The 19,186-nt window shown below is 36.2% G+C and overlaps 1 protein-coding gene across 1 annotated transcript in view; it reads left to right on the forward strand.

Moving 5' to 3' along the window:
* Window positions 1–8,789: 8,789 nt before the first annotated feature.
* Window positions 8,790–19,186, forward strand: part of LOC143407292 (uncharacterized) — a 45,611-nt gene continuing 35,214 nt past the window's right edge. Inside the window, exons 1-2 of the mRNA XM_077110280.1 lie at window positions 8,790–13,046; window positions 14,897–14,907. Of these exons, the coding sequence (XP_076966395.1) occupies window positions 8,790–13,046; window positions 14,897–14,907 (4,268 nt within the window). The remainder of the gene's footprint in view (window positions 13,047–14,896; window positions 14,908–19,186) is intronic.

Consider the following 19,186-nt stretch of genomic DNA (forward strand, 5'->3'; position numbering starts at 1 on the left):
TACCAAAGGAGTAACACAATCAGATTTAAGTTTTATAAAAAAGTCTTTTAACTGTAGTAAGGAGAAGAGATTGAGAAGCAAAAATTATAGCTGAAGACTTTTTAGCCCCAGTTTCTGACAAGACTTGAGACAATTAAATAGGGCTGCCCATCTCTCTCTGGAGTCTGTCAAGGGAACCCAGATCCATGTGATCACCCAGGGAAGTGATTCAGGGTGCTCCACTAGTCTAGTATTGCTCTGATGGTTGCAGTCACTCCTTGGTCCATGGTTGACTTGATTAGCTTCCATAGTAATGACAAATGATATGTGATATATAAGGAACAGTTCTGAGAACTTTATGTGTAATCTCTTACCTAACTCTTGTTATGTCCTTGTCAGGAAAGTGTTATTATTATTTCTCTAAATGAGAAAACTCACTGCTAAGGTTAATCAGATAATAAATGACCCAAAGAGAATGTGAACCTGTGAAATCTGATTTCAGAGATCAGGCACATAACTACTATCCTACAACTATGCGACTGCCTAGTTTTTGCATCCTGTTCCCCATATTTCCTATTCATTGACAGAGGTTTATTACGAGTAAAAAAAAATCAAAAATCATGACTCATAACTTGCTTATAACTCAATGTGAAGACAGGGTATTCCAGTGAGATGAGATTTCTCCACCTGTGATGATATCTTCATGAATCACAGTAAAACATGATTTACCTTTGAACTACTCTTAACCATCTACTGGATATCAGCAACCTGTTTATTTAACTCATTCTATAGATATGGGCTTTTTCTTAAATCTACTATTTATGGTCTCAGAATCTTATATGATCCCCAGTGAACCTGGTCTGAATTGCTCTTTTGGAAATTGAAAACTCATTTGTTTCTTTAAAAATATTAACATAACATCAGTTGGGGGCCACAAATATAGTCAGTTTTCTCCCAATATGCCCCCCTCTTTTCTCCCTAGCAGATCAACAACCCCTTATGCCCAAATCTCCAACCTTAAGTTTTAGAAGAGGCCTTGCTATTCATTCCTGCATGTTTTACTTTCTGGTTTTCCCTTTCTTTTATTATTTATTTTCTTCCCATATTAGTAAACATTTATTGATTTTACAATGAGTAGGGTTTTATTTAGAATTAGCATTGCTTCTATGGGTTTTCTAAAAACAACCAAGTAGTTGTTTTTCTGGAATGTAAGGTAGGTTCAACACAGACCAGTGTCAATTGCATCCTGTTCCCCATATTTCCTAGTCATATATTTTCATGAATTTAGTGAGACAGAACACACATAACAAGTTTTTAAAAAAAAAAAAAAAACTTTACTATTTATAGAAAGGTATCAAGGGATAACAGAAATCCAGGATTCAAGGAAAGCTGGTCCCCCAAGGTGCAGGAAAGCTGCCCAGAAAGGACAGAGTCTCATTTCTGCATGTTCCACATGGCACCAAAGGTGAGGTCACAGGGTTTTATACCTCTGGGCAACTTGATATGCTGAGCTAAAGCATTATAGGACATATTGTTCTTGGAGGGATCAGAACAGAGGCCAGGCTATTCCTTGTATTTCCTGTTCATCTCAGGATGTTATATTCCCTGCACATTCTTTAGTTATTCTGAGAAGTACAAGCGAGGAAAGGAGCAAAGAGCTAAATTGGCCAGGACTGTTTGGAAACTAACTTGCAACGCATATTTACCACTTTATCTGCATTTTCCTAAATGTTAAATAGGGTCATCTTGTCATAGTAATCTACAAGTAACTGTGTCTTACATATGCTATTTCTTTCTCCAATACCCCTTCTCTCAATTCCTCAAATAAAATTCAGCGTTATGTAATTTTAGTATTTTTTAATCTATTTGCAGTGGAGATCAGTGGAAGTAACTAATGATACCAGCATTAATACCTTTTCTGTTACTCATGGGAGGATGCTGATGACACAAAAAGATAAAATGAGACATTACAGAATGATTTTCCAAATTGCGATTGATCAAATAGTACATGGGCAGAATTAGGACTCTGACCTCCCCTGCTCATGTCCCCTGCTGTTTGTGATGGGATATTGATTGTCATGAGATGGAGAAGAGATATGAAGTGAAAGAGGACTATGACTTACGTTTTGTAAACTATCTTCTGAGTTCAGGTTTTGGAGTAAATGTGACTCAGTTCAAGTCAAAGTTACACGGCTCGTAAGGTATACAAACTGTGACAACTTAGTTATGTTGTCAAATCTAAGGTTCTTTATTATAAAATGGCAGTGATAATTTCTACCTTATGTGAACTGTTATAAAATTTAAATAAAATAGTTGAAGTCAGAGGGAAAAAATGTTTAATAAGTATTAGCTGTTCTAATTAGTGCAACTGGCCAGTATTTTTTCAATCCCATAAATTTTGCTCTAAATTTACCCATCTGAGCTAGGTTTAAAATTTTCACAACCTGTTACAATAAGGCTTAGGGTCACATGAGATCAATAAGAACTCTTAAGATTCTGCCAAGCATATTGATCTATCTTCTCTGGGTTAGCCATACCCCAAAGGCTTTGGCCTTTAAGGGGTGGTAGGAAAGTTCTGCTATCGAAAGTTTTTAACTAGACAAATCTTTACATTCCTTTCCACTTACACTCTGGTTGATCTGTGAATTTTTAAAAACCCTAGACACTGGAATCAATCAAAATTGACCAATATCCACTGTAGTTCCATTAATTTTTTCTGATGAACTCTTTCCAGCTTTCACTGAGAGCTAGATTCTATTCTGGACTGTTCCCATTTTAAGTTATGTGTACATTCTGTGTTTGGTAGTGTGGAGATCTAAAACATCCTGCTAAGCTGTAAGTCAAATACCATAGGTTCTTTTTTTTCTCAGTTGCCAATGGACCTTTATTTTATTTATTTATATGCAGTGCTGAGAATCGAACCCAGTTTCTCTCACATGCTAGGAAAATGTTCTACCACTGAGCCCACAACCCCAGCCCTACCATAGGTATTTTTCACCTAAGGTTTTTATAAGATTTTCTTTGTGAAAGTTTAATATATCTTACCTTGAATCAAAAACTGTCTCATTTTTTTAAATCAGTGCATTATAGTTGTGCTGGATGGTGGAATTTGTTGTTATATCGTCAGACATGCACACAATATGTTGTGGTTTAAATATCAGGCTTTCCCTCAAAGCTCATGTTTGAGACAATGCCAGAGGTGAGACGACTGGGTTGTGACAGTTTTAACCTAATTAGGGCTTTAATCCCCTGATAGGGATGAACTAGGTGGTAACTATGGGCAGGCAGGGTGTAGCTGGAGGAAGTGGGTCATTAGAGGTGTGACTTTGGGGTATATACTTTGTTCCTGGAAAGTGGATTTATCTTCCTCTGCTTCCTGGTGGTCATGGCCTGAGCTGCTTTCCTCTGTCACACTCTTCTGCAATGATGTTCTACCTCACTTGGGCAGAGCAATGAGTCAGCCATCTATGGACTGAGACCTCTGGAACCGTGAGAACCAAAATTGTTCTTGTCAGTTCTTTTGGTCACAAGACTGAAAAAGCTGACTAAATCACAATGTAACAGTATGATTTGGTCAATATCCTTCCTTATCCAATACCTTCCTCTTCCTCCTCTCTTTCAACTCTTTAGTCCCCTATTCTACTGGTCTGATCTGCTTTTAATTTTCATGAGTCCCTCACCCCAATCTTTCTTTTCCTTTTTCCTCCATAGCTTCCATATATGAGAAAAAATATATGATTCTTGACATTCTGAGTTTGTCTTATTTTGCTTAATATGTAATGCACCATATTAAAAAATGAGGAAAAGGCTCTAGGTCTATGTGTACTTTTGAAATAAAATGAAACATGGATTATAACAACTTACTGTCTATGATTAATCTATGTTATTTTAATCCTCTGAGGCTTTTTATATATAAAATGACATTGTTGGATTGTATCATTATGTTATATCATATATTACATATATATTTATATATATATAAATGTTATATAATTATATCACCACACTACAAGATTTAAAACAGATATTCTATTCCATTGTCTGAAACTAGAAGCCATAGACCTTTATAGAATGTGTAGTATATGTGAGACAATGTGATAGATAATTTCACTAACATTATTTACTTAACATGTATACCAGTATGGTGATGTGCATAATACCATCTATATCTTACAGATGAAAAGGTGACACTCAGAGCCTCTTGATTCACTCCCTAGTGTCACACACCTGGAAGATGGCACAAATCAGATCTGACTCCAGAATCGATACTCTAGCATAGAGTTCCCTGAAACCCAGAATTTAAGTCAAGTAGCCAAAGGTAAACTAGCCTTTTTACCAGCTGAAATATTCCCCATTTCACTAAAGGTCTTTTATTCATGTTTGGAATGGACTAGCTTATGAAGGCATATCTCATAAAAAGAATATTAAGTGGAAAATTAGTACAAAGGAGTCTTGGTAAAAGTACTTTGATAAAATATTGTGACTTAATTTTTTTCAAGTAAAAAGTCTCTTAAGATTATGACAAATTTGAACACTCTGCATAATATTCAATACTTAAGGAGTCTCTAATAAAATCAAACTCCAAGATAATGTTAATTAACAAGTATCCATTTTTTCAACAAATATTTAGTGGGCTCTTGCTCTGAGGGAGACACTTGCTGTATAAAAATGATCAATTCCCATCTATAGTAATCTTTCAGAGGATGGACCTATTTCTGTGAACTGAGAACAGGACAGCAGTTGAGGTGGTACTACAATATGAAGACAGTGGTTTAGTCAGTTTTGCATGATGTGACCAAAAATGCTTGACAAGAACAACATAGAGGAGGAAAAAATTAGGGGGGTTTAAGGTTTCAGAGGTTTTAGTCCATGGTTGGTGGACTCCTTTGCTCTGAGTCTGAGGTGAGGCAGAAAATCATGGTGAGAGAGTGTGGTGATGAAAAGCTACTCAGCTTATGGCTGCCAGAAACCAGAGAGTAAGGAGCCAGGGACAGGATCCCCAAGGGCACCCATCCCAAGTGACTTATTTCATCTTGTACCACCTGACCTACAGTTACCACCCAGTAGTCCATTTAAATTATTAATACATCAAATGGTTAATCTACTGATGAGGTGACAGTTCTCATAATCTAATTTCACCTCTGAACTTTTCTGTATTGACTAATATATGAACTTGTCAGGGGACATTAAAGATACAAACCATAAGAGGCAGCTTTAAGAAACAGCAAGTCAACCACCATTGACAACAAAAAATATTCTACCTGGAGTAATAGATACCAAAATCAAACATAAATTTTCCTAAGATTATGAAGGACTTTGAATGTCCAAAAAAGGAATTTGGTGATTATTTGCAAGAAGATGAATGTGCAAATTACTCTTCATGTTATTTCTAAATTTAATTCAAAACAAGAAAAATTGAGGATGATTACTACAATCAAGCATCAATCCCCTAGTAATATATTTGAAAGAAGATAGATAATAATCCTTCTACTTTGTCAATTTCTATTTTAGAGAATGAAATTTCCTGTCCTCTTTTTTCTTCCCATATTCTGCGTAACTAGGCAGTTTGCTCTGTTGATTTAACCTAGGGGGTTCATTTGATCCAACACAGATTGGAAATCAAGTCACCAGCGTTCTACTTGCAATACTTTCTCTTGGTTACTCTCACCTATTGCTCTTTCACAGCAGTTCCATCTTCTTGGAGTCATCCCCACAGGATCCTCTCTATGGGAATCTTTTTTATGACCCTGGTGACTTGGGAGGGCAAGTGCTATTACCAATACAGAGAATTTTAACTCCAAATGGAGGGATTTGAGACTTGTTGGCCAGAATCGAATGTGGATTACAGGGCTCCGCATTTTCAAAGAATGCAGGAAATCAATAATAATGACAATAACAATACAAATAAAATCCTTTCAATACACCCTTTTCAACATTTTCACATTCCAAGGTCATATGTGAATCTTCCATGAATCTTCCAGATTCCATAGAATCTTCCAGATTTCTATGAAATCTTCAGTGGCTTTGATTTTAAAATTCATGTATAGTTTTAGAAGTATAAATGATTACCTCTCAACCAGAAAAAGGTAAAAGAGGCAGGTTAGAAATAACATTCATAAAAGTTCTAATTGCAGGGGTGATTCATTAGATTTTTGAGTTATTTATGTTTCTTTCTATGTAAGTTTATTTGTTAATAGACACAAAGACCATCTTCCTTTCTCCTACAAGTAATCCTGTGTAATTTTTCACCTGACAAAAACTGCGATCCTGCTAACAGGACAGATTTGACAAGCAGTGTGCCTCTACATGTAAGGAGGACAATTTGCAATTACTTAAAAATTTTGGAGGCTATTCTGGGAAATACATTGTTTGAATCACATTTTATACTGTAAGAGAGCATGTTTATCCTACAAATTTCAGTACAGTTTGTTTTCCATACATTTGTTTAGTTATTCACCCATTCATTCATAGGTAGCATAATATAAGGGAATATGGTCCTTTTAATTAGATGAACTCATGCTCATTTTGCAATTTAAACAAAATGATATTCTTTGCTTAATTACTATAGCAATGATGAGGTATGCTAAATGTAGATATCAGCCAAATACTCATACTTTTATTTGTTTTCCCTCCTTTTATAAGATTAGCAGACTGTGAAACTTTTAATTGTTTCATTTGGATTTAAGGAAATTTTGGTTCCCTGGTCATCTTTTATTTCAAGAATTATAACTTCTACAATACCACCTAAAATTTTTAATTGACAACTTTGATTTTTTTTTTACTGTGATAAAGTTGCTTTTAAAGTAATAAAATATATATAGCATGGATTTTACAGTTGTAGCTTTTTAAGCATACAGTTCATTGACAACTATTATATTTACAATGTTGTGAAATCATCATTACCCCCACCTATTTTCAAAACTTTTTCTTTACCCTAAGCAGAAAGTCTCACAACAAGTGATAACTCCCCATGCCCTTTTTCTCCAGTTCATGATGCCCTCAAATCTACTTCATGTCCATATGAATTTTCCCATATGTGATACTTAACACTAAAAGCACGAACAACAAATGAACAATAGATAAACTTTGACTTCATCAAAATTAAAACTTCTTTGTATCACTGTCAAAGAATGAAAAGACAATGCACAGAAGAAGGAAGTCATGTCTTGTAAAGGTTTGTGCTACTCAGCTTTCTGTCATTGTGACAAACAACCCAAGATGAACAATTTAAAAAGAGGAAGATTTCATTTTGGCTCGGAGTTTCAGAGGTTTTAGTCCATGATCAACTAGTACCAGTGCTTTGAGCCTGTGTAATGGAGAACATCACAGCCAGCTGGAAAGATGTGGTGGAACAAAGCTGCTCACTTCACTGGGGCAAATAGAGAGAGGAAGAGTGTAGGGTCCAGCTATTACCTCCAAATGCATACCCTAGGGATGTGACTTCCTTTTGGTAGGCTCCACCTTCTAAAGGTCCCATGGCCTCCCAGTAGTGCAACCTGCTGGCAACAGAGCTGTAACACATGGGCCTTTGGGGAACATTCTATATCCAAACTGAAAAAAAAAACAGCTTGATATTCAAAATACATAAAGAACTTCAATTTAACACAAAAAATCTAATAAATCATTCAGAAAATGGGCAAAGGACTTGAAACATTTCTCCAAGGATGTACAAATGATAGGTAAATACAAGAAAATATACTCATCGGTTTTAGTCATTAGGGAAATGTAAATCAAAACACTGTAAGATGCCACTTCATACCTATAAGAATAGCTACAATCAACAAAAATGGAAAACAAGAAGTTTTGATGCAAATGTAGAGCAATTGAAACATTAATATTCCACTGCTAGAAATGTGAAATAGTATAGAAACTGTGAAAAATTGTTGGGCAGTTTTTCAAAAAACCTAATATGAAATTACCATAAAACCCAGCAATTATACTTCTCCAGATATATCCAAAAGAATTGAAATAGGTAGGCAAACAAGTACTTATATACCAGTGTTCACTAAGGAATTATTTACAATAGCCAAAGGTGGAAACAGTTCAAGTGTTCTTCAACAAATCAATGGATAATCAAACTAAGTTATATATGTATAATGAAAGGTTAATAAAATAGGTACTTGTCACTCTGTTTTTCTGTATGCTTAACAAAACACTGTTAAAATCTTAAGAACTGTTTGCTAATCTTGTTCCCAGAATGTGCTGTCCCCAACTGCCAAACTGCAGAATGTAACTTCCCTCCCTGCCCTCTCCAAGGAAAGTATATAAGCTCTGCTTAAGCTGTTATTAGGGCTCTTTGCTCTCTCTTTGCTCTGTTCAAGTGAGCTCTGAGCCCCCGCATGCTGGTCAATAAACCCTTTGCCGTTGCATGAGATAGTCTCTTGGTGGTCTCTTCTTCCGACGCTCGCCTGACCTTTACACTTCGTGGTTCTGGAGCACACTGCCTTTGGACTCAAACTAGAACACTTTCCTGTATCTCTAGCTCCTCCCAGCCAGTCCTCCCCAATCCTGGGAGCCAATGGCTGACAGGAATGTCCAGGGAAGAAGCAGAGGCCCCTGGTGGGTGGGGCGTGAGGGGTGACTGTGCCACTGGCTGCCAGTCCCTGGTCAAAGACCAGGACAGGCCTCTGGTTTTACAGGCAGAACAAGATGGTTGGTGTTGGCGGAGGAGCCCGCGCTTCTCAGAATTCTGAGCTGTTTCTTGAGTCATAATTGACCCCAGCAACGCTTGAGGACGTTCTGAGGAGAGAAGTGGATGGTGCGGGTCGCGGTTTTCAGAGCTGGTCCGCTGGCTCACTAAAGTGGCCGCGATGTCGTCCTGGTTTGGAGGCCTGGGCTCAGGCTTGGGCCACTTCTTGGGTCAGGTGGGGAACAGCTTGCCTTCCCTCACCGACCATATATCCAGCTTCACCAGGGAAATGCTTCTGGATGTCATAGGAGACATAGAAGCAGGTTTACCTGATTGTCAGAGAAAGGAAATGGAAGCTACTGATTCTCCATTAAGATCGGAGAATGAAAGACTTCAAAAGTATTGTACTGATCTGGAAGAAAAACATGAAGCATCAGAGCTGCAAATAAATCATCAGTGTGCAAGTTACGGAAATCAACTGCAACAGAAGGAGGTAGAGACCAGCCATCTGAAAGCAAGACAGATGGCACTGCAAGATCAAGTGTTCAACCTCCAGGCAGCTGCTCAATGGGTAGGTTCAGGAGCTTGTGGTGTACCAACAACCACTGCCCTGGCTCCACTTGGTTCCCGGATCAGTAGTGATTTTTCAGCCTTTTCTGATGATGACATGGACTTTAGTGACCTAATTTCGTCCCACCAAGAAATAAACAGATTGTCAATCGAAGTTTCAAGACTTGAATCTAAAGTTGGCTATTCGAGGCATATTGCTGAGGCTCAGGGAACACAGAATTCTGACCCCAGTGAAATCTTCAAACTGCAAAATACTATCAAGACTCTTGAACAAAACCCAAGTCCAGACATAGATGATCATCAGCATGAAATGTCAGTTTTGGAGCAGAGTGCTACTTTGGCAGAAAAGGGAACAATCCTTCCACAAAATTCTTCATCGATGGAAGAAGTGTTGAGGCTACAACGAGCCCTGTCTGATGCTGAAAAGGAAATAATGAGACTAAATGCTTTAAACCAGGATCAGAGTCTTGCTGAAGACAATCTGAAACTTAAAATGCATGTGGAAGCTTTAGAAAAAGAGAAGTCATCATTGAGTCAAGAAAAGCAGGAACTTCAGATAACACTGTCAAAATTGAGCTGTGACTCTCAAGTAATTAAAAACACAGCTTCAACAGACATGAATGTGAATGTCCAATTACATGACTTAAAACTTCACTTGAAGGCAAAGGAGGAAGAACTGAATCAGAGTATCCATGAAAAGAAAATGCTGTTAGGTGAGTTAGAAGAACTGGACCATCAAAATCAGGAAGCTACAAAGCACATGATTTTGATAAAAGATGAGCTATCAAAACAACAAAATGAAGGAGACCTTGTCATCCAGAAATTGAAACAAGATCTAGATGAAGAAAAAAAGAGAGTTCATCAACTTGAGGATGATAAAATGAACCTCTCCAAAGAGTTGCATGTGCAGAAGGAGAAGTTAAGTCGGAGTGCACAGAGCCTCAGTGATTTGCATTTAACCAAGCAGAAGCTTGAAGATAAAGTAGAAGATTTAGTAGATCAACTGAATAAGTCACAACAAAATAGCTTCAACGTCCAGCAGGAAAACCTTGAGCTTAAGGAACACATTAGACAAACTAAAGGTGAGCTGTCTGGATGTCAGAGTAAGTTCCCAAGTTCTCTGAATGAAGACTCTAACAGTAAGGTGAAGAATGACTTGCTTAAAGAAAGGGAAGCTGAAGTTAGCAACTTAAGGCAAAATCTTTCAGAAGTAGAGGAGCTCAATAAAAACTTAAAGAAAGTTGCTGTTGATCTCAAAAGGGAGAATGAAATTTTGATTTTAGCATGTAAAGATGTAAGACGTAAGTTGGAAGCGTCTATTGCTGCTAACAATCAAGTGTCTCAAGAAAAAGACACTGTCAAGGAGACTCTAATAAGAGACAAAGAAGAGATAGAAGCCGAACTGCACCAGGCAGAAACAGGACTGTTGGAAGAAGCAAAGAATCACAGGCAGACTATTGAGGAACTCTCCAATGCATGTCATTTGAATACCTCTGCCTTACAGCTGAAACCTGATTGTGTAGTTCAACTCAAGCAAGAGAAGGACTTTGGAATAGCAGGACTCAAAAAGAATATTGAGCCAATGACTACTGATCCAAAAGAAACTGAGGAAATTCTGGCACCTCATGTCGAAGAACAGAAGCAATTGATACAACTTATAAAGGAGAAAGAAGTTTTTATTGAAAAACTCGAAGAAAAATGTTCAGAACTACAAAAGGATTTAGATGAGTGTTCTCAGGCCTTAAGAGAAAATGAAACTTTAAGGCAAACCATAGAAGAAAAGGACAGAAGTCTTGGCTCCATGACAGCAGAAAACAACCATCTGCAAGAAGAATTGGAGAGCCTTAAGGAACAGCAGAATCGAGCTGTCCCTGTGGCTGAGCCTAAAACCCTGGATGGTATCCCAGAACTAGAATCAGAGATATCTCAACTGAAAATAGTCAAAAATCATCTGGAAGATGAAATTAAACACCATCAAAAGATAATTACAAATCAAAACAAGCGTAAAATGCGACTCCTTCAGTCTTTACAGGAGCAGAAGAAGGAAATGGATGACCTTAAATACCAATATGAGCAGATGAATGCTGCGCATATCCAGTTAATTTTAGAAAAAGATGAGGAAATTAAGAACTTGCAGAAAACGATTGAACAAGTACAAGCCCAGTTGCCTGGAGAAAGACTCAGTGCTCAAACAGAGAATTCTGATATTTTTCAAGAAGCAAATGTAAAAAGCCTCAATAGAGAAAGTGGAAGTGAACAACGTGACCTATGGAACGAAAAGGAGTTGTTGAAGCAAACAGTATCAGACCTAAAGGACAGAATATTGATTTTCGAAGTGGACTTTTCGAAATTAAAAGGGGAAAATGAAAAGTTGAGAGTAGCATCCAAAGAAAAGGAAAGGGAGTGTCAAGCACTACAAGAGACAAACTCGAAGTTCTCTGTGAGGCTGGGAGAAAAGGAATTGGAGTGTGAGTCAATGAAGGAGAAAGCTCTTGCTTTTGAGCAAATGTTACAAGAAAAAGAAGAGGGAGAAGCTGGGGAAGTAAGTCAGCTTTCAAACGCAGTTGCATCACTGCAGGAGAAGACAGTTATGTTTCAGCAAGAACGAGACCAAGTCATCGTAGCACTAAAACAAGAACAGATGGAAAACAGTACTCTCCAGCAGGAGGTCCAACAGTACCGTGACAAAGAACTACACTTGAACCGGGAGCTAGAAAGACTACGCAGCCATCTCTTGGAATCAGAAGAGTCTTACACCCAGGACATTTTGGCTGCAGAGGACCAAGAGACTAAACTGAGAAAGGAAGTCACGCTTTTGGAGGAAAAGCTAGTTTCATCTTCTAAGGCAAGTCTTCAAGCCAGCGTGCAGATAGAGTCACTGCAGGAACAGTTGAGGATGGTCTCTCAACAGAGGGATGAGAATGCACTGCAGCTTTCGCTCTCCCAGGCAAGAGTAAGGCAGTATGCCCTATCATCAACTAACCTGCAGAGGGTTCTCGAACATTTCCAAGAAGAAGAGAAAGCAATGTATTCTACTGAATTAGCAAAAGAAAAACAGTTGATAGCAGAATGGAAGAACAAGGCAGAAAAACTAGAAGGACAAGTATCATCATTGCAGGAACGTTTGGATGAAGCAAATGCTATGTTGCATTCTGCTTCCAGACTTACAGAAGAGGTAGATCGGAAGGAACAACAGATCCAAGAACTTAAAAGACAAAACGAGCTCGGAAAAGAAATGTTGCACAAGGCACAAAAGAAATTGTCAACTTTCGCAAACAGCCCAGAAGGAAAAGTGGACAAAGTCCTCATGAGAAACCTTTTTATTGGTCATTTCCATACACCCAAAGGTAAACGCCGAGAAGCCTTGCAGTTAATGGGAAGCATTCTGGACATTCCAAAGGAGGAAATGAAGCAGTTGTTGAGTGAAGATTCTGGTGGTGTTACTAAGTGGATGACCAGTTGGCTTGGAGGGGCACCGAAAAGTGTCCCCAACATACCTTTGAGACCAACTCAACAACCTATGCTTAGTAGTTCTTTTTCAGAACTCTTTGTCAAATTTCTAGAAATGGAATCTCATCCCTCTGCCCCACCACCCAAACTCTCTGCTCATGCCATGGACTGTCCAGACTCACCAGGAAGGAGAGAGCAAGGTGGAAATGTCCCAGGAAGTGTTAAAGATGCAGCCAAATTCAGAGGTGGTAGAAGCACCAACGGGAATCCATTCTTGGTTCCCCGTTCGGCAGCTGTGCCTCTTAGTAACCTAGCTGGGGTTGGACTTGGTGGACCTGGGCATCCTCTTTTTAAACCCATTGCAGATTTCATGCCTACCTTTACATCATTGCCAGTGTCCCCAGACACTAGTGCCACAGTAGTACTAGAGCACCTTCTAAAGCAAAAGCATTCTCCACCAGAGATGATTTAGCACTCTAAAGAAGACTTGATAAACACCTTGTGTTTTTTTGACAGAGTGACCTTTTGGTAAAGAACTCATGCATTTGTAGACCTAAAGAGAAAAAAAACAGCTGGTATATATAGGTATATAGCTAATAGGTATTTTTGTTGTTGTTGTTGTGCTTTTTTGTTATAGCACTTTTTAAAAAAATTGTTTTGTTTGCTGTAGGCCTTTTTGTTTATAAAATTTTGTTCCAATGTAGCAGCTAATCATCACCAGTCTTCAATTCTGATGTACTTTTGTGAGCAACTGTACAGAGCAGCATTAGTGAACCATTAGCTCCAACCTCTTTTTTAATGATTATATTTGATAAATTTAATGGCATTAAGATAAAAATGATACATTTAATTAACAAGGAAGAAGAAAGATCCAACACTTAAGAAAAGTATATATATCTCAGATTTAGAGTATATGAAGACCCAATATGATATTGCAAAAAGTTGTGAAATTTTATTTGATAAAAGAAAACCTTGTTCAACTAGTAAAAGAAAATTAGAACAGGAAAGCCTGAACATGATGTTACTTGGATAAATTCTAAGATACTTTGAATCCAAATACTATGACCCTTATCCATGTTACTTATTTCCATTTCTATAGGAAAGTCACTTCACATTAATTCAGTTTTCTAGATGTTAAATATGTCCAGAAGGAAGAGTATTTTCATGAGTCAACCCCAAAGTGGAATCACATGATCCATTGCCAATGGAAAAGTTAGTAAGTATGTATCATTAAACATCTGGAGTGTTTATTTACATTCTTTTGGGGGCTCCACAATAATGCTTATAAAGACATTTTTTAAAGCATTTGATCAAAAACATTTTGGGAGAGAGAGAAGATAACATCAATTTTTGAAAGATGAAAGGCTTTTAAAAAGGAGTAGTTACAACCTTTTTGTAAATTAAGGTAAAAGATGAATCAAAAGTTTCTAGCTTAAGTAGGTGAAATCAGAGAAGAGAAAAAGCAGATTGCATAGCACATACTTCTCTGACACCTGTAGTTTCTAAAACCATGAAGAACACTTTTATTAAAATTCATTTAAATAAAATTTAATTTTAATATAAATCATATTATAATTTAATATAAATCAATCTAATTTAAATTTATTTTTATTAATTAATATTGTTTAAATTTATTAATAGTATTGTTTGATTTAAATTTATTTTATTGATATTGTTTATTAATTTATATTAATTATAGTATGATTTTATTTAAAAATTTATTAAATTTTATTTCAATTAATACAATTTAATAAAGTCAATTTAAATAAGATTTAATATAGATTAAATTATTTAATATTAATTATATAATTTAATATAAATTTTAATAAAATGAATTTTAATAAAAATGATCTTAGTGGTTTTAGAAATTACAGATGTCAGAGAAGTATTAACTCCTTTTTTCTCCTCTCTGATTTTACCGAACTTAAGCTAGAAACTTTTGATTTATCTTTCACCTTAATTTACCAAAATAAACAAGGGATGACAAAACACCCAGTAGTTATTATCCATCAGCATTTCCTTTCTTTTTTCTTTATTTCACCTTAACATTTACATTATTTTACCAGAATCAAGATGCCATCAGTTGTTAGGCAGGAACAAAATCACTGAGACAACAACTGTAAGAGGCATCCCAATCTCATTTTGGCTAAGTATTAAAAACCTAGAAATGTCTGAGAACGGATGAGCTCTGATACTAAAGTTTCCAACCTATGGAAAGTTTCCAAATGCTATGGAAAATGATGATGTTTCTCTTTTTGTGTTTTTAAGTTGAGAGCCTTGTAAGTACTATGGTTCTTTATCAGAAATTATATGTGCTTTAAATTTTAAGTCTTTAAATTTCTTATTTTTCCTGGATTATAGAAAAAGGGACTCACAATTCCTTGAGAACTATTAGCATTTTAGTGACAGGAAAAAATTCAATGATGCATAGTTGTTTATTTGCATTCAATGACTATCAACTTTTATCTACTTTGGGAAGGGTCACAAACCACAGACCTTCTGCCTTCTGCTTTATTTCAAAGCTTCCAGCATCAGTTGCAAGAATTCTAAGAAACTCTGGGGATACTCTATGGTACAAAATGCACACTTACTTTTTTTTTTTTTTTTTTTGAAAGCATCCCTAAGACAAGAGTCCCTAGGTGAATTTCTTGTTCTAAGTAAATTGACTGAATTATTATTAAGTAATAACTTATTATGCCAAAATGAATAATGAAAGCACATGCTTCCAATCAGAGCAAGGAAGAAACAAGAAGGTGTGATGGGTGGTAAAAATGCATGAGCATGCTAATATGATCCAGCCTTATTAAGTCCAAATATCTTTCTTTCTTATATATTTATTTTTGAGGTTTCATTCTTGCTTGATATGCATGGAATAACTTTTGGGTGATATAATCAGAAATTTGGCACTAAAATCTGCCTTCCTGCAACATCACATGGCTTACTCTCCTAAGAAGAACGGTGCAATATCAAAGTCTATATTTTGCTTCAGGTTGCGAAATTGCTTGGAATTTTCTTCCAATAGGCTTCATATGGTTGGGAAAAGCAGAATTCAGATTTGTCATGAGAGATTTTTATATTTTCTGCTCACCCCATTGTGTCTAGGTGAGCCTTTGGATTTCAATGCTGGGAAAAACACTTCTTAAATTTCAGAATTGAAGAGCTCTTGGAAACAGCGACCTCACTGCAAACTGAGAAAAATATGTTATACAGATACTCAGAAAATTACAAAAATTAATATAGATTCAAGATTTTTTTTTAAGACAAGGAGCTTAATGGAGAAAACACCAAGATAGCCTTAGAAGATTTCATACTTCCTGCATTCTATAAAAACTTGTATATTGTAAACAAGATAAAACCAAAGAGAACAGTTCCTAAGGAAATATTCTGCTTTCAGTTTCCTTGTCTCATAAATTTTATTAAAGTTTTATTAATGACCTTGAATTTGCTAGCCTTTTTATTAAATATTTGATATATGAATCATGCCCAAAATGACTTTCCTAACAAAGAATGTGTGGACTTTCATCTGAGTATGTGCATATATTTATGTATCTTCAGGTCTATAAAGAATTTCAGTAACCTCATGAGTCAGTTTTTGTAGAATCTAATTTCAAAAGTGCTAATCTCTTGCTGTAGTATATGGGCTAAAAATAACACTTCTGACTCCATTTTCAACCTGTGATGGTTTTCTAGAGATGCTGAGACTATGTAATCTTCTTTATTCAGCTTATTAAGGATTTTTAACAAAACAATGACAACTCTGAAGGGAGTTAAATTAGGGAAGTGGTTGGAAATAGTGCTGTATACTTCCTATCCTGGTAGAGTAAGAGAAAGCAGTCCAATTGTTGCTTTTAAAGACCTAAGTTGGATTCAGGCCTATGAAACCCTTTGATTTACTTCACTGGCAGCCATGCTGAGAGTTTCTGAGTCATTCATTTGTATACAGAACAAAATCAGATCAAGATAAATAAGCAAATGAGGGTATGGAATCCTGGAGTGCCCATCCACCAGAGGGTGTGTGTGGGAGGGACACACATTGAAACTGAGGGACAGCTTCATTGAATTCTTGGGTCCATCTGTGTTGACAAACCTTGTGGGCTTCAGGAAAGGACAATGATAAGAGTTGACAACTGAAAAACTAATCATGTGACTTTAACTAATGGGACTCAAGACCCAACTGGTAAGCTTTATGCCACTTTCACAGTCACTAGTCAAATCTGGACTCATTCTATCTCACTTTTGGAGCCCTGGGGAACTCGACAACAATATTTGAACATATATACACCACTGACATTTTAGGATATTCTGGAAAATGCCAAAACAACAGGACTTCAAAGCAATATTTTATTTCACAGTGCCAATCTCCGCTGTTAGCTAGGGCTGGTTATATAAAGACGTGAGCTAATAGTCTTTGATGAAATTGAGTGTGTGTGCATGAGGATTAAAGAATAGTGGTGGTGGAGAGATGTGGAATGTCCATTCAGGAGGTTAATTACTTTAGGATATTAGAGTGGTTATGCGTAATTTACCTGGCAGTTTCAATTAACCAGTAAGAAAGGGATGATGTTCTCCTTCACATTGAAAGGAAATCTGGGTCTTTAAGTTAAGAAATATATTTTCTATGTTATGTAAGGCTTAGGGCTAAATGCAGCTGTTATTTACAAGAGAAAATAATATGAAGAGCACAGGGAACATTTGAAGCTATAGGTGGTAGTTACAGTGAGCAATGCTAACTCACACTAAGGAAGGCTAAACCCCAGTAGTCTTTTGACCTAGGACCTTAGCTCACCTTGGCTACAAGTAGAGTATTGTCATGTGGAAACACATTTCTTCTCCTCTCATATTCTGGGTTAATGCTTCTAAAGGAATTTGATGGTTTGGGTACAGAATTAATAGCAACTTCATCTTGAATACCACCATACAGGTCACTTCATCCTCAGGATTATGGACTCTGGAGCTTTGTTCTCATGGATGTTATTAAGGGGCACATAATATCATAAAAAGAAAGACTGAGAAACAGCTCCAAGAACAATACAGAACTTCAAGCTCCATGTAAAGTATATAATAGTCTTGAAGCTGGAAGGAAAAGTATTTGTTGAAATCGTTTTGCTAAAATGTATACTTCTGGACATAAGAATAGCTAAGAGATGAAGAAGATAAAAGTAATCATATACAAATTGCTTTATTATATGGAAAGGGGCCTTAATAAGTTTTACAAACATTCTTAAAGGGACACTTTTTATATCTTAGCTCATAAAGAGAGTCAACATATACATAGAGAAGTATAAAAATATTTTTAGAGAAAATGTTCATATGCAAAAATGTTTAACAAATTGAGAGTTGTATCAGAATTGTCCTGGGGATTTTGATTTTTTTAGCTTTTGTAAGAAAGGATAATTTTAACCAATGAGTTGATCCACTAAGCCTTATAAGGAAAAAATCATAAATTAATTAGATTTCTGGGCATAAGGTTGATAGCTTATTTTCTAAACTTGTGACCTAAACCAAGTATCTCTAGTGGATAAATATCTCACTGTTTCCTTCAAAAATTTCCCCAATCATTCCTGAATAGTGCATTCAAGGATCCTTTAGCAGTAAAAATAGTAGTTAAAATGTATATCCTCTGTATCACACTAAGAATTATTTATGGCTAGACATCCCAGATTTCAAGTCAAGTTACTTCCAGACACATCTATGCAACAAATGAAAATGCAAAGCATTTCATTGTGTAGTGCTCCATTTGATTGGGGAATAAATTGAATATTTATTCCTAACTTTTTAATTTTTCTGTTCACATTTAAATATGTGATACAGAATATGAAAGGAAGTTCCAATTTGATAGTGTCTTGATTATAACCAACTTTCCAAAGCAAAGATTTATATATTTCTAAAAATAGATAGTGTCACTACTTCAGCTATTTGATACAATATTTTTAATGTTTATCTTAAAAATAAATATTTCTTCTACTTAAGCACATCTTTTTCCTGAATAAACATACCATATTCTGTTTATTATTTAACCTATGGTTGAGTACAGAGATTGCAAAATTTTTTTTCATCATTATATTTACTATTACAAAAGCAGAAAACATTGCTGAGAAAGCTCAATCTAGTGAGTCTTGAAACCCACAAGAACAGAAGGATGGTGATATAAAATAATGAAAAATTGCATTGAGGAAAGAAAGGAAAAATAGTGTATTGCCTGTTTCAGAACTCAATTCAAAATGGGAAGAAATCAATGAAGGTTTTTTGTTGTTTTGAAAAATTATAGAATCACAGAAAGTGGTAAAGGTAGTATAGAACCGTAGTATGTACCTACCTCTCAGTTTTCCCCAATGATTTCTACTTATACAACTGTAGTGCAATATCAAAACCAGGAAGACCAACCAATGTTAGAACAATGTGTTGTGGTTCTATGACATTGTATCATCTGTGTAGATTCCTGTAATGACCAATACAAACAAGATACATAACTATTCCATCACCAGGAAAATTTCTCTTTCCACTTTTCTTTTCAGTTGTATATGTGTGTGTGTGTGTGTGTGTGTGTGTGTGTGTGTG

The sequence above is a fragment of the Callospermophilus lateralis genome, chromosome 9 (assembly GCF_048772815.1).
Source record: "Callospermophilus lateralis isolate mCalLat2 chromosome 9, mCalLat2.hap1, whole genome shotgun sequence".
Classification (NCBI taxonomy): domain Eukaryota; kingdom Metazoa; phylum Chordata; class Mammalia; order Rodentia; family Sciuridae; genus Callospermophilus; species Callospermophilus lateralis.